The sequence below is a fragment of the Streptopelia decaocto genome (genome assembly GCF_964273445.1).
Source record: "Streptopelia decaocto genome assembly, chromosome: 13".
In the NCBI taxonomy this organism is placed as follows: domain Eukaryota; kingdom Metazoa; phylum Chordata; class Aves; order Columbiformes; family Columbidae; genus Streptopelia; species Streptopelia decaocto.
In genome coordinates, this window is record NC_138668.1 from 10,059,425 (window position 1) to 10,073,100 (window position 13,676).

General features: G+C 68.1%; 2 protein-coding genes across 4 annotated transcripts; one reads left to right on the forward strand and one right to left on the reverse strand.

Moving 5' to 3' along the window:
* Positions 1 to 54: 54 nt before the first annotated feature.
* PAM16 (presequence translocase associated motor 16) lies at positions 55 to 2,751 on the forward strand. 3 transcript variants are annotated; one of them, XM_082064110.1, is made up of 6 exons: positions 55 to 189; positions 610 to 694; positions 1,224 to 1,363; positions 1,794 to 1,859; positions 1,990 to 2,121; positions 2,524 to 2,751. In XM_082064110.1, exons 1-5 carry the CDS (start codon positions 187 to 189, stop codon positions 2,074 to 2,076), a joined length of 381 nt encoding a protein of 126 aa, XP_081920236.1. In that variant the 5' UTR covers positions 55 to 186; the 3' UTR covers positions 2,077 to 2,121; positions 2,524 to 2,751. The 3 variants fall into 3 exon arrangements, with proteins under 3 accessions (XP_081920236.1, XP_081920235.1, XP_081920234.1); XM_082064109.1 differs by having other exon boundaries at positions 57 to 189; positions 2,452 to 2,751; XM_082064108.1 differs by having other exon boundaries at positions 57 to 189; positions 1,990 to 2,751.
* Positions 2,697 to 11,122, reverse strand: GLIS2 (GLIS family zinc finger 2). Its single transcript, XM_082064107.1, has 6 exons — positions 10,867 to 11,122; positions 6,507 to 6,882; positions 6,015 to 6,191; positions 5,391 to 5,524; positions 5,002 to 5,120; positions 2,697 to 4,886 (listed from the first exon to the last, which is right to left on the reverse strand). Exons 2-6 carry the CDS (start codon positions 6,864 to 6,866, stop codon positions 4,099 to 4,101), a joined length of 1,578 nt encoding a protein of 525 aa, XP_081920233.1. The 5' UTR covers positions 6,867 to 6,882; positions 10,867 to 11,122; the 3' UTR covers positions 2,697 to 4,098.
* Between the last annotated feature and the right edge of the window lie 2,554 nt (positions 11,123 to 13,676).

Genomic DNA, 13,676 nt, shown 5'->3' on the forward strand with positions numbered 1-13,676 from the left:
GGGGCTCTCCGCATGCGCAACCCGGGCGGCGGCGGGACCTCCGGGGGAGGTGCGGCCGCCAGGGGGCGCTGTGGCCGGAGTGCGTAAAGGGGGGCGCTCCGCCCCGCGCTGCGGCTGCCTCTGTGGCCGCTGCGACCTTCGCTCCCTGACCCCGTGACCTCCGGGCGCGGAAGCGGCGGCGGTGACATGGTGAGAGGGGCCGGGACAGGGACAGCGGGCGGGGGACGCGGTGAGAGGGAGCGGGAACGGGACAGGGACAGCGGGCGGGGGACGCGGTGAGAGGGAGCGGGAACGGGAACGGGACAGGGACAGCGGGCCGGGGGACGCGGTGAGAGGGAGCGGGAACGGGACAGGGACAGCGGGCCGGGGGACGCGGTGAGAGGGAGCGGGAACGGGACAGCGGGCGGGGGGACGGGGCTCCGGGGGTCGCGGGACCGGGGAGGCGGGAGAAGCTGGTTCTGGGGGCACTGGGCCCGGGGAGAGGGGACAAGGCCGGGGCCGGGCCGTGGCAGGAGCCCAGAGGACAGGGGACGGGAAGAGGTGACAGGGCCGGGCTCAAGGGGAGGCGGCTGTGGCACAGGACCCTGTGACAGCAGAGTGTCCCCGCAGGCCAAGTACCTGGCGCAGATCATCCTGGTGGGGGCCCAGGTGGTCGGACGGGCCTTCATGCGGGCGCTGCGCCAGGAGTTTGCAGGTACGAGCCCCGCACCCCCCAGGCACGGCTGCCCCCTTCCCCAGCCCTTGCCCAGGCACCCCGCTGCTCCCCGTGCAAGGGCACGCTTGCCAGGCTGGTATCCTGGTGATGGCCTAATGGTGCTTCAGCTTGAGCCAGGCTCCCAGCAGCCATCCCAGGCACCAGCCCATGCCCAGCACCGCTGCCAGGCTGCAGGATGTCCTAGCAATGCCAGAAGGCAGAGCAGGATGATCCCCTGGGACATGGCAACCAGCCCTGCCTCCCTCTGCCTGCTTGCAGCCCAGCTCACTGTGGGCACCAGCTGCAAACTGGTGGCGCCCCCCACCCCATTCCTGCCACCTCCCCTTGACTGGGGACCTTGTCCAGGTGACCCTCACGGGCTGGGGACAGTGTGAGGAGGATGGAGGGGTGGAATTGGGATGTGAGCACCTCAGAGCCCATGGGCTTTGCTGCCCAGCCCCTGCCTGAGGTTTGGGGCTTGCCGGGGGGCAGCGGTGGGAGGACTCAGGCCTTGGGTGTCTCCGGGCAGCAAGCCGAGCAGCAGCAGATGCACGAGGGCGCTCAGAGAGGCCCCAGTCCGCCGCCGCTTCCAGGATCATCGGCATCAGCCTCCAGGAGGCTCAGCAGATCCTCAACGTCTCAAACCTCAACCCAGAGGAGATCCAGAAGGTAGAGGCTCTCTTGGAGCCGGGGAGAGACGGTGCTGGCAGGACCCTGCCCTCCCCACGGCTGCTGTATGGTGTGGGGGTGATGACTGGTCCCCAGAGGGAGTGTGGGTGCTGCCCTGGGCCCATTTAATCCCAGTCTGAGGTTTCCCTGGCCTAGCTGGAGGAGCGTGCAGGCAGCCGGTGGGCATTAGCAGCACTGCCAGGCTTGGCCCCTGCGTTGGCCCAGCAGTGCTGCTTGGGAAAGGGGACGTGGGGTCCCTGGAGGTGCCTGCCACGAGTGTGGACACCCACCGGGAGGTCAGGCAGAGCCAGCCATGTCCCCAAGATCACACCCGTCACCCCCAACACTGCCACAGGGAGCGGGAGGCTGCTGGGGTTCAGGGCTGGGAGGGCAGAGGAGATGAACCTGATGGGGAACTTCTTTTTGGCAGAACTACGAGCACTTGTTCAAGGTGAATGACAAGTCAGTGGGAGGTTCCTTCTACCTGCAGTCCAAGGTGAGCAAAGGGTCCAGCCCTGCCCTTGTCACCTTCCTGTGTCTGAGCATCACAGCAAATGAGGCAGGGAGGGTAGAGTGAAGCCCTGTCCCTCCACGTCACCCTGTCACCCCGTCCCTGTGTCTTGCAGGTGGTGAGAGCCAAGGAGCGGCTGGATGAGGAGCTCCGCATCCAGGCCAAGGATGAGAAGGAGAAGGGATGGAAAGCCGAGACGTGACTCCTGCTGCCTCCACGCCCTGTGTCCTTCACCCTTAACTTATAGGTAGCCAATAAATGCCGTGTCCTTCAGCGCCTGGCCTGGCTGCTCTGCGCCCTGCGGAGAGAGAGGGGACTTACCTGCCTCTGCCCCAGAGAGATCAGCCCCTAGGAGGGGCTGGATTTTTCCCTGGGATGGAGAAGGAGGGAGGTGGCTGGGGAGTAAGGGGTGTCCCCAGGGCACTGAGGGCTGCCAGGGCTCAAATGGCACTGGGGAGGCTGTGTGAGCTATTTTTGTGGTGCGTTTGGATGCTCTTGGTCTGAGCACATGGATACCTCTGGCTCTGTACCACGGGAATGCCGAGAGCTCTGTGCCATTACCCTTCTCCCACTGCAGGATGGCTGCTGGGTCAGAGTGAGGTTGCAAGGGGCCATGGGGGACACACACCAAGCTGTCCCCATCCTGCAGACCCTAGAAGGGCTTCACCAGCACCGAGGCTGCACATCTGGAAGAGTGGGGACTGGCTGGGGGTCAGGCAGAGCAAGTCATGGCCCCAAGATCGCACCTGACACCTCCAGCACCCCTGTCCCCACCACAGGCTCCTCGCTGTCATCACCACAGTCACAGACTGACACAGGGACTTACTTCAACTTCACTTTATTGTTTTCTTAATAAACTTCCTCTCCCCTGGAGGAATATAGTGTTATAGTCGTTAGCTTATCTCTTACTTCTGCAGTCCTTAAATGCTACGCTACCAGCGATGGAGCCCAACAGGAGGAAAATAAAAACAACCCAGAAACTACGATAGAAAGGCACTTCGAGACTGTTAAAATACTGATGTCCTGGAATGTGCAACAACAAACCGACGAAGGAGCAAGGAGACATTACACCGTGCACCGGCCAGGGTGGCCTGGTCGATGGCCCGCGGCCATGTGGGGGCTGTGGCAGCGCCGGGCGGCCGCCCCGGCCCCAGGAGGGTGAGGGCAGGGAGACCGGCTCCCCGCAGGGCTGGGGCAGGATTGGGGAGACCCCCCCACCCCACTTCAGAGAAAGCTGTGGGTGAGGGTCCTACCTGGCAGTGGGAGGTACGTGGGACCCCCCTGTGTGCGCCAGGAGAGGCTCTGGGCTCTGCCCGCTCCTGGCACCGCGGCAGCATCCTGCCTGCCCCAACACTGCTCCATGGCTGTGGGGGGCTCACAGGGAACCTCAGTGTGGGGTGACACATCCCAAGGTGTGGGTGTCTTGCCAGCTGGTGCCAATGTGCCACCGGCATCAGCTCTGCCGGTGCCTGGAGTCCTGCCTGCGCTGCCTGCGTGCACTTGCGGGCTGTGGTTAGGTATGAACGTAGCTAAACAGGGTGGCTCTGCCCCGGCGCGGAGCCGGCACAGCGAGCAGCACACGTGGCCGTGTGCCTTGTCATGAGGAGGGCCGGGGAGGCGGCAGGGGACAAGGAGTGAGAGGGGCGCAGGTGGGCACCGGGCCAGCATGTGCCCAGCCAGCTGGGCCTAGCGCAGCAGGGACTGCGGCACTGCCCGCAGCCGTGCTGGCTGGGGACATCAGACAGCACAGCTGGGCACAGCTCTGGGCTGTGGGAGTGTTCAGTCCTCAAGCTGTCGCCCCACTGTCCCCAGGGCAGGAGGCTGGGGGCTGCAGACCCCCGCACACCAGCATCAGCTGTGCCAAGGCCTTGGGTAGGGAGACACCGAGTCGGCAGCAGCAGATGAGCCCATCTGGGGCCCCGTCAGAGCTGGGGGCTGGTCAAGAAATAAATAGTGGTGTCTCCAGCTGCCCAGACCGGGGGAGAAGGGGAACCCCCCTGCATCCCGAGAGCTCCCCTGGCACAGGGTCGTGGCCAGCTCCGGCTGCCAAGGGATTATTGCTTTTCTCAGAAGAGTCCGTTCTTCTTTCGTGATGGTTAAAAGCGCGAGCGAGGCCCTGCCAGGGCTGGGGGGCTGCAGGGAGAGGAGGGGGAGATGCCCCCCACCTTGGAGAGCGGGATCTGCCCGCTGGGCCAGCAGCCGGCCCTGGGCATCGTCAGACCCCTCAATTCACGGCGGCAGGTTTGAGCAGCAGGGAGCCGGGGGGGATGAGCACCCAGCCAGGGGGCAGCGCTTCGGGGCTGCCCCCCGAGCTGACGCCAGCCGAGAGGTCGAGCACGGCCCCCGGCAGTAGCGCCAGGCTCTCGGGGGGTGCCCGTGGCCGCCCCGGCTCCGTCCTTTCGCCCCTCTCCTTCCGGTTCTCCAGCCCTTTGCCCACCTTGGGTGGCCGCCCCTCGGCCCCGCTGCCCTTCTCCCCCTCGGCCTTGGCCCCACCGGCCAGCAGCGACATGACGGGCAGCCCCAGCCCCGCCGCGAAGGGCGAGGGCAGCAGCGGGCTCTTGGCCAAGTTCAAGGGGCCACTGTTGAGGGGCAGGACGGGGCCTGGCAGGGCGGGTAGGGCACCAGCAGCTCCACAGCCCAAGGCACTGAGATCGAGCGGTGCCGGCGCCAAAGGGATGGGCAACGCCGGAAGCCCCGGGGGAGCGAAGAGGGCAGCGGGGTTGGGGATCACGAGCTGTGCCCCGTTAACGTAGGGCATCTCTGCTGAGCCCAGGGGCGTTTTGGGAGGTGGGTGGACCTTCAGCATCTCTGGGTGCTCCGTGGAGACGAAATGGCCATGGGCTTTGATGTGCTTGCGGAGGGAGCTGGGGTCGGTGTAGCGCTTGTGGCAGCCCGGCATCTTGCAGGAGTAGGGCTTCTCCACGTAGTGGGTGCGGGTGTGCTTGAAGCGGTCACTGGAGTTGGAGTAACGCTTGTTGCAGCCTTCGTAGGGGCAGATGTAGGGCTTCTCGCCTGCGGGACAGCACAGCACCAGGTCTGCTGGGGGCACAACCGGCCCTGCTGGGTCCCCTCTCTCCCCCCACAAGCCTCCCTGCTCCCCTGGATGAGCGCGGCAGCTGGCGCTGACCTGTGTGTGAGCGGTTGTGGATTTTCAGGTTCTCCAGGCGGGAGAAGCTCTTGTTGCAGGTGGGGCAGCGATGCGGCTTCTCATTGGTGTGCGTCCGGATGTGGATCAGCATCTTGTACCTGCCAGGGTCAAGGAGACATCACAGGGACAGCCTGAGCCCACAGGGCATCTTCTTGTCCCTGTGTCCTGGCTACGGGGCCAGGGAACAGGGACATCCAGGCCAGTGTGGTCTTCCAGCTCCCCAGGACCTCACACTGGAGGGCTGGCTGGATAGACACCTCCCCCTGCCTGGCCCATGGTGCTGGGCTCCCATCTCCCTATGGTGACTCAGAACAGCCTCCCAGGGAACCCAGAGCACACCCCTGGTGCCCGGAGCGCCCCCTCCCCACCTGGCGTTGAAGCCCCTGCCGTGGCGGGCACAGCCCTCCCAGTGGCAGCAGTACCCCGCGTCCTTCTCGGGTTTGACGTGGAAATCATTGACGTGGTCCACCAGGTCTTGCAGGAGGTCGAAGAACTGGTTGCACTGTGGGCAGGAGGCTGGGGGTGAGGGGGCCTAAGCGGGGTGGGCACCACAGGGGCCCAGGAGCCCCACCAGGGCCAGCCCCTGCCCCTCAAACCCCCCCGAGTTCCCCCCCATACCCCATGTGCAGCAGCACCAGCATCTGGGGAAATGGAAAGAGCCCTTTGCACAACCTCTCAGCCCTGTATCACCCCTCCAGCATCACTGCATGGCTACCAGCTCTCCATCACGCCTCCTCCAGCCCCTGCAACCCCTATAGAGCTTTGCCATGGCCCTCCAGCCCCACATCCCCTCCCCAGCCCCAAAATGACACTGCATGGCCCCATCACCTCCCACACATTGCCCCCCCTATCCTCACAATGCCCCTGCATGTGCTCCCAGCCCTTTATCACCACCCCCAGCCCCATAAAGAATCTGCATGCCCCCCAAAGCCCCAAAACCCCCCACCCCACAGCCCCACATCGCCCCCTTCCCCCCATCCCTCCCCGCTGACCTTGGACCAGCGGCAGATGAGCTGCTTGGGCAGGGGCAGCTCGGGGGGGAGACGCTTCTCCTTGCTGGGGGGCAGGAAAGCAGCGGGGGGCAGGTGCAGGGCCCCCCCTGCTCCCAGTGGCAGGAAGAACTGGAAGGAGCTGGAGAGGCCGTCGATGTAGCGCAGGGACTGGAAATCCTGGAGCAGAGCCCAGGGTGGGGGCGGTGGGGAATGGGGTTGAGCCAGATGGAGCGCCCTAGAGAACCCCAGAGCCCCCCAGAGGCCCCAGAACCCCCCAAAAGCCTCCCCCCAGGGGCCACCCCAGGGCTGCCACTGTGATCAGGGGGCAGAGGGGGGCCAGGCAGGACATTGACCCTGGGCTGTGTGTACACGCTGCAGGGGGACTGTGTCACCAGCAGCACCAGGCACATTGCCAAGGTTGGGAGTGCTATCCCGGGCACGGTCCACACTGCTGGGGACACCTTGAGGGGGAGGGGACACGGCTGTACTTACGTGGGGGGTGAGTGGGCCGGGCAGGTCCCCACTGCCCTGGCGCTCAGGGGAGAGGGAGGTGCTGCCGGCTGGAGACTCCCCACCGGAGCGGGGCGAGAGGCTGAGGTCCACCACCGGCATGGTGGGGAAGGGCCCGTCCCGCGGCTCCCCCAGCCTGGAGTGTGCCAGGAGCCCAGCGGACGGTGAGGCTGGCACAGCACGGCGACCGCCCCGGCTCCCCACTCGGCCATCCCCGGCCAGCGGGGTGTCCGGGCGCTGGGGACCGCGGGGTCGGGGAGTAGGGGGACCCCGCTTCTCCCGGGCAGCTCGCAGCTTGGAGATGCTCAGTTTGAGGTCCAGCGGCTCCTCCAGCGAATGCATGGTGCCGAGGCAGGCGCTGCGGGGGACAACCGGGGGTCACTGCGGGGATGGGGGCACCAGTGCCACCCGAAGCATCGCCCCAGCCCAGCTCTGCAGCGATGGCTGTCCCCACTGCAGGCTGGAGGCTGAGCGGGTGCCGGCTGCCGCGGTGCTGGCATGGGGACTGTGCTGTCCCTTCCAGCCACCCTGCTGCGTCCCCCCTCCCACAGCGGGCAAAGGGCAGGGCATGGCACCAGGGGCCCCCCCACCAGTCCCCGTGCGTCCCCAGCGTGTCCTCTCTGTGCCGCCAACCCCCGGGGCCAGCACAGCCCCTTGGCCGATTACCAAACCCTGCCGGGGACTGCCAAATCCGCCGGGCACCTGCAGCTCCGGAGCTGCGGTGTCCCTGTTCTGCCCCCCCGTCTGTCTGTCCGTCCCTGCGGGCCTGCCCCAGCGAGGCCTTTCCCAGCGGTGGAGGAGGGCGGTGGCGGCCACCAGTCCCGCGGTGACCCGGGCGGCCGAGCCCGCTGGCCCCAGCCCCGGAGGCGGCAGAGCTTCCTCCCCCGCCGGGGCCCCTTCCCCCCCGGCCAACGCCACTGCCTGCCGGGGCCGGGCAGGGGCTGCCTGCCGCAGAACGGCACAGCACGGCGTGACACGGCACGGCATGGCATGTTATGGCAGGGCTACTGCCTGCAAGCACCCTCCACTTCCCAGGACATGGTGGGGGACCCCAACCCCTACCATGTCACGGACAGTCCCACAGTGCCCAGCCACCCCGCTCAGCCCCCACGTCCTCCCCTCGACCCCTCCCCAAACTGCCACCCCCACGGCTCGGCCGCCACGCAGATGGCTGAGAACAGGCAGCTCAGTGCAGCGGTGAGCGCCAGAGCCTGGCCCACGGCAGTGCCCCCTCAGCCCCCTGCATGGCCTGGGGCAGGGTGGGGGAGCCGAGGGGCCATGTTGGGGGACACGGCGCACCCAGCACACGTGGCAGTGGGGGCCCCCCCATTCCCACCCCACCCCGCCCCGGGGGGCCTGGCCCCCGCCCTGTCCTGCCGGTGGGGCCCCCCTGCGCTGGCGGGGGTCCAGCCCGGCTCAGACGCTGAGGAATGCGGAGGAGCCGCAGGGGGTGTGGGGCTGGGCCAGGGGGGTGGGGGACCCCCCGCGTGCACCCCCCACCAGCAGTGCCACCATCCTGGTCATAGGGCTGGCCCCAAGCAGGGGGGTCCCTGTCCCAAGCTCCCATAGCCAGAGGAGCTGCCTCGTAGCAGGCTCCTCTACCCTGAGGGGGGGACATCTCCCTAAGCCCCCTATAGCCATGGGGCCTGCCCCATAGCAGGGTCCCAGCCCTAGTGGCAGAGACACCCTCTTGAACCCCACAGCCATGGGGCAGGCCCCATAGCAGGGTCACTGTCCCCCCAGGGTGTCCCCGCCCTGAGCCTTCCATGGTTCTTGGTCTCCAGCCACCCCCCATGTGCCCCACAGGTTGGTGGCACAACTCAAGGACAAACAGACAGAACAGGGGGCAGCACCCCATAGCTGGGAATTCTGAGTGGGACAGGTCCCCGGCAGCCCTCCAGAACCCCAGAATTGAGGATCCCACAGCGAGGCTGGGGAAGGCAGCCAGGCTGGTCCCGCCGTGGTGGCCATGCCTCCATGTCCTCAGGGGACAGAGTTTGGGGGGTCCCAGGGCAGGCAGTGCCGGGCAGGGGGCCACGGCCAACCCCGGGCAGGGCGGGTGGGAAAGGGGCCTCTGGCCGCTGACGCCAGGGCTCCCAGCGCGGCCGCGGGCAGGTGGCAGCTGCCAAACCACGCGGCCCCGCCGGCGCTCCTGGGAACCAGGGCGCCGCGGGGGCCCCACCGGGATGGGGACAAGCCCCGCAGTGGCTTGGCCGGACACCCCAGCACCTGCGGCCCCCATGCGAGGCCCCTGCCAGCTCTCCGCCCCCCCCCACCCTCCCCATTAAGGCCTCTCCTGCCCGCGCCAGGCACTGCCAGCCCAGCCCCACTTCCCCTCCGGCCGCCCAGCGACCCCCCCGTCACGCCAGTTCAAACCAGTCCGGCACGGCACTGGGCCCAGGGGCTTCCCAGTCCGGGGCGGGGGCTGCTGGGATGGAGCCCAGGCGCGGGAGGAGCCCCCCCAGTTCCGCCAGCCAGGCTGGGTGCCCCCAGGGGCCACCAGGCCCCCCATGCTGCCCAGCAAACCGGCAGGGCTGGGGGACCCCAGGTGACCCCAGTGCAGCCGGAGGGGTGCCAGGGCTCCGGGCCACCCTGCTACTGGCATGGCCAGGGTGTCCTGTCTGCCCCCCCCGGCCCAGCTGCAGCACAAAACCCGCCAGGAATAGCGTGGGCAAGGGGGGGCCGTGGGGCAGAGCCTTCCCGGCGGCGCGGTGTGCTCGGGGATGGCGGCAGCGAGGGACGGCAGTGCCGGGCTCGCGCTGCCCCAAGAGGGGACAGTGACCCCAGGGCTTGGCGAGCCTGGAGCGGTGCCAGCGCTGAGGGAAGGCAGGCAGGGCTCATTCCCCCCACCGTGGCAGCACAGTGCTGCCGGCACTTGGCAGGACTGGCAGCGGCACCAAGGTCGGGCAGCCCCGGGAGCCCCCCATACCAGGACGGGGTGGGGGGGTGGTTTGCAGCATCTGGCCCTGCTGCCTGGGTCACCATCCCCAAAGCCGCTGGCAGGACATGGGTCACCACGGGACCCACTGGCTCTTCTTATCCCACTGTGGACGGTGCTGGCACTGCCACCCCTCACCAGAGCCCACTGGTGCCTGCCAGGGCAACGAGGGGGTGCACATCCTACTTGTGGCCCAACACCCACCACCCTGCACCACCCGGGGTGATGGCAGGCCCCCAAAATGTCCCCAGAAGTCACCATGGCTCTGTCCCCTGCTTCCCAAGCCAAGGCCAGTGCCATGGTCCCCACTTCCCGGGCACGTAGTGGCCGTGGGGACCCCAACAGGGGGCTGAGAGCAGCTCACTCCCCGGGGGAGCAGCCCCACAGCAGTGCCACCAGCATCATGCACCCCGCCACCCCTGCACAGGGACACGGCTGGACCTGGCGGCCACACAACTGGGGCTGGTCCCCAGTCACTCAGTGGATCAGCAGCCTTGGGTTCAGCAGCCACATGGGCCAGGGCTGGGGGCACACGGGAACCCCAGGTTGGGGGGGATGTGGTCACAGCAGGGTGACACAAAGGCACGAGGAAGGGGAGGTGGCCACTTGTAGAGGGTTTTCTCCATGAAGGGCAAGGGACAAGCCCCTGCAGCAATGGTCAGGGACACGGAAGACAATTTTGGAAGCCCCTGGCCCCTGCTGCTGGGTGCCTCAGGGAAGAGGTCACCCAGCCAGGCCCCCAAAACCCCCCAGTGCTGGCACAGCCGGGGCTTGGCCACCCCACACCTCAGCCCCACGAGGCCATGGGACCATAGCCACCCATGATGGAGACTAGGGGTGACCAGTAGCTGATGGGTGGTGGCACTTGGCCAAAGCTGTCCCTTCGCCCTCACAAAACGGTGAGGACACCAGGCGTGGGTCCATGCGGGTGGCCGTGCCCCGGTAGAGCCATGGAGCACGTCCACACCGCAGCCCCCACCCCGCGGCCAAGGTCAGGACACCCACCCCGAGTGCAGGGGGACAGTGGGTGACAGCCACCCCCCCAGGCATCCGCTGGGCAGTGGGGGGGTCCCCTCTCTGCACACCCCCACCGCCCTCCCTGTGTTCCCCCGGGGAGCCCCGAGCTCCTGCCGCACCCCCACACCCTCCCTCGTGCCCCGGGGCTGCAGCGGGGCCATGTCCCCCACCCCGAATCGCTCCCCACGGCAGGGGGGATCTGCAGGTGCCGAGCCAAGGGAACCCCCCCCCAGCCCCGGGGCAGGGTCCCGGCGCTCCCCCCAGGGCAGGGAAGGGGCTTCCCGGAAGGGTGTCCCCCCCCTCGGTGGCATCATCCTCCTCCTCCTCTTTTCCCCCGCGCGGGCGCGGTGGCGCGACAAAGCGCCGGTCCCCGGTGCGCGATCGTACCTGCGGCGGGGGCTCAGCGCCGGCGGCGGGTGGGGAGCGGGGCGGGGAGCGGGGCTTGGCGGAGCGGGCCCCCCCGCTGCCGGGCCGCCGGGCCGCTCCGCCACATCTGCAGGGGCTGGGGGCGGGGGCGGCGGCGACGCTTTGCCCCCCCTCCCCGGTCCCCCGGGCGGCGGCGGCGGAGGGCGGCGGCGGGGCGGGGGCTCTGCCCGCCGTGATTTATGGCCACCCCGCACCGACCGGCCCGGCCCCGGCTGCGGGCGGGAGCTGGGCGGGGGCCGGGGCCGGCCCCTCCCCACCGCGGGGGGCACCGGGGGGCACGGCGGGGGGGGGCGACACCGGAGGGGGAGCCCCGCCCCGTTGGGGGGACACGCAGGGACAACCCCCGCCCGCGCAAGGTCACCCCGGCGCTGCGGCAGAGCCGAGCCCCCCCCCGGCTGTGTCTGTGTGTCTGTGTCCCCCGCCCGGGGACGTGGCGGAGCGGGGGCGGGGGTGGGACCCCCAACGGTGGCGCAGGAAGCGTGAGGCGGCGCCCACCGGAGCGGCCTCCCCCCCCTCCCGCACCGGGGACGGCGGGGGGTGTCACACCGGGGGGGGGGAATCCCCCTCCCTGCAGGCGCTGCGCCGCCCGCCGCGTGACGTCACAGAGCGCAGCTGGCGTCACTCCTGGCGGGGGCCTCCGTATGACGTCACCCCCGGGGGGGTTGTCCCGGGGCGCCGGGGCCGCGGCTCCTTCCGGCGGCAGGATGTGGCGGGGCCGGCCCGGATGCTGCAGCCCTCACCGGGGGGGGAACTCCCTCCCCGGGGCCCGCGGCGGGGGGGAAGGCTGGCCCACGCGGGTGGCCGGGGACACGCCCCACCCGTGGGGATTTTGCGGGGGGGGGGGGGGGGGCAGCTGCTTTGTCCCCAACAGCCCCGCCACAAAGCGGGGGGGACATGAGTAGGGGGATAGCACGCTCCTACACGGTTGGTTGAAGTCATACACCACCCGTGAGGTTTTTTTGGGGGAGGGAGCCCCTGTGTCCCCGCCACTCCCGCCACAAAAAGGGGGGGCACACGTGGTGGGGGGCACCACTCACGCGGGTGGCCGAAGCCACACCCCACCCGTGTTTTCTTTCAGAGGGGGCGGATGCAGCTGCTGTGTCCCCAACAGCCCCGCCACAAAATGGGGAGACACAGGGGGGCAGCACTGTCCCGCTCGGCTGGCTGAAATTACACCCCACCCATGTTTATTTGTGGGGGGGAAGCTGCTGTGTCCCCAGCAGTGACCTCCTCTTCCTCCTTGCACCGATGGTTGCAGAACAGCTGCCACCTCGTTTTCATCTTTTATTCCCTGAGACTTTTTTCCTGAAAAATGGGTGTGTGGGGTGTGAACATCAATGTCGGTGCTTCCCCCCAAAAAATAAAAATGGAAATGAGCTGAGGCGTCTTTTGGGGGAGTGTGAGCGGGCGGGGGGGGGATTCGATGCCCATCTTGGTGGCGGTGGCCCCGGCGGGGATGGGGACACACAGTGGTGACAGCGTGGCCCAGTGTCCCCAGCCTCGCTTCTCTTCAGGCTACCAGAGCCCCTTCACTGGGTGCCAATGTCACCCCGCTCCTCCCATCCCAAAGTCCTCCCAGATGGGGTGCACGGCGCCCCCACCCCGGGACATCCTGCCACACACAGGCAGCAGGCAGGGACAGCTGCTGGCACGGGTTTGGGGCTTGGCAGCAGTGTGGGGTGTTCAGGGGGTGGCAGGGGAGCACGTGGAGTGATGGGGGGTGGGTGGGGACCATGACGGGGGGTACGCCTCAGCCCCCCACGGTGAGACCTCCCGCTGAGGGATGGGCAGGGGGCCCAGGGGGGACAGGCAGGGACCAGGCAGAACCTGTCCTGCCAGCTCCTGGGCGGGGCTGGGCTGGGGGTGCTGGCGGGGGGTTGTGCCCCCCTGTGCTGCAGGGCTGAATCCTGCCCACCCAGGGTGGCAGGCCACCTGTACTCCCCCCACCCCATGCCCTCGATGGCTTGCTCTGTCCCTGCTCCAGTGGCCCTCGCTGGCCCTGGCCCCACACAGGCAGTGCTGGAGGGGGCTTAGGCAGGGGGGAGAGGGGATCACTTGGCCCCCCTGCAGAGCCTGGTGGGTCCCTGAGGTCCCGCATGGCCCCCGCCAGCCCCCTCCCCCTGGCTCCCAGCTTCCAAAGCCCCTTGATGAGCACCCATGATCCCTGCCAGGCCCCAGAGCCCCCAAAGCACTCTGCCAGCACCCGTGGCCACTGCCAGCCATGTCACCCCTGTCACTGCCAAACTCCTGAGCCCCATGGCAGCCCCAAGGCTGCTGTGACCTCACTGGCCCCTTCCAGTCCCCAAAGCCTGTTGTGACCCACAGCAGCACCCATCATCTGCCCCCTGAGCACCCCACACAGCAGGGCCAGACTCCATGGCACACTGTGGGGCAGAGCCATGGGGCAGGGCCAGGGCAGAAGAAGGGGCACAGCACCCTGGGTTGGGGGGGTGATGGAAGTGGGGGCTGCCAGGGACAGGGATGGGATGAGGATATAATGAGGTGGGATGGGACAGGATCAGGATAGGATCAGAAGGGTAGAATGGGATGGGACAGGGATAGGGCAGGCCAGGATGGGGTAGGGTACGATGGAGTGGGATGGGGATTGGGCAGGATAGTATGGAATAGGATAGGATAGGATAGGATAGGATAGGATAGGATAGGATAGGATAGGATAGGATAGGATAGGGATAGAGATAGGGATAGAGATAGGGATAGAGATAGGGATAGGGATAGGGATAGAGATGGGGATAGGATGGGGTGGACATGGG

What these genes read in the sequence shown, in the direction of transcription:
- PAM16 (XM_082064110.1), top strand. An exon ending in ACCCAGAGGAGATCCAGAAG is followed by an intron (nt 1,364 to 1,793) that starts GTAGAGGCTCTC and finishes TCTTTTTGGCAG; the next exon opens with AACTACGAGCACTTGTTCAA. An exon ending in CCTTCTACCTGCAGTCCAAG is followed by an intron (nt 1,860 to 1,989) that starts GTGAGCAAAGGG and finishes TGTGTCTTGCAG; the next exon opens with GTGGTGAGAGCCAAGGAGCG.
- GLIS2 (XM_082064107.1), bottom strand. Translation starts at nt 6,866, where the DNA reads ATGCATTCGCTGGAGGAGCCGCTGGACCTCAAACTGAGCATCTCCAAG. An exon ending in CCGGCCCACTCACCCCCCAC is followed by an intron (nt 6,192 to 6,506) that starts GTAAGTACAGCC and finishes GCTCTGCTCCAG; the next exon opens with GATTTCCAGTCCCTGCGCTA. An exon ending in GGCAGGGGCTTCAACGCCAG is followed by an intron (nt 5,121 to 5,390) that starts GTGGGGAGGGGG and finishes TGACCCTGGCAG; the next exon opens with GTACAAGATGCTGATCCACA.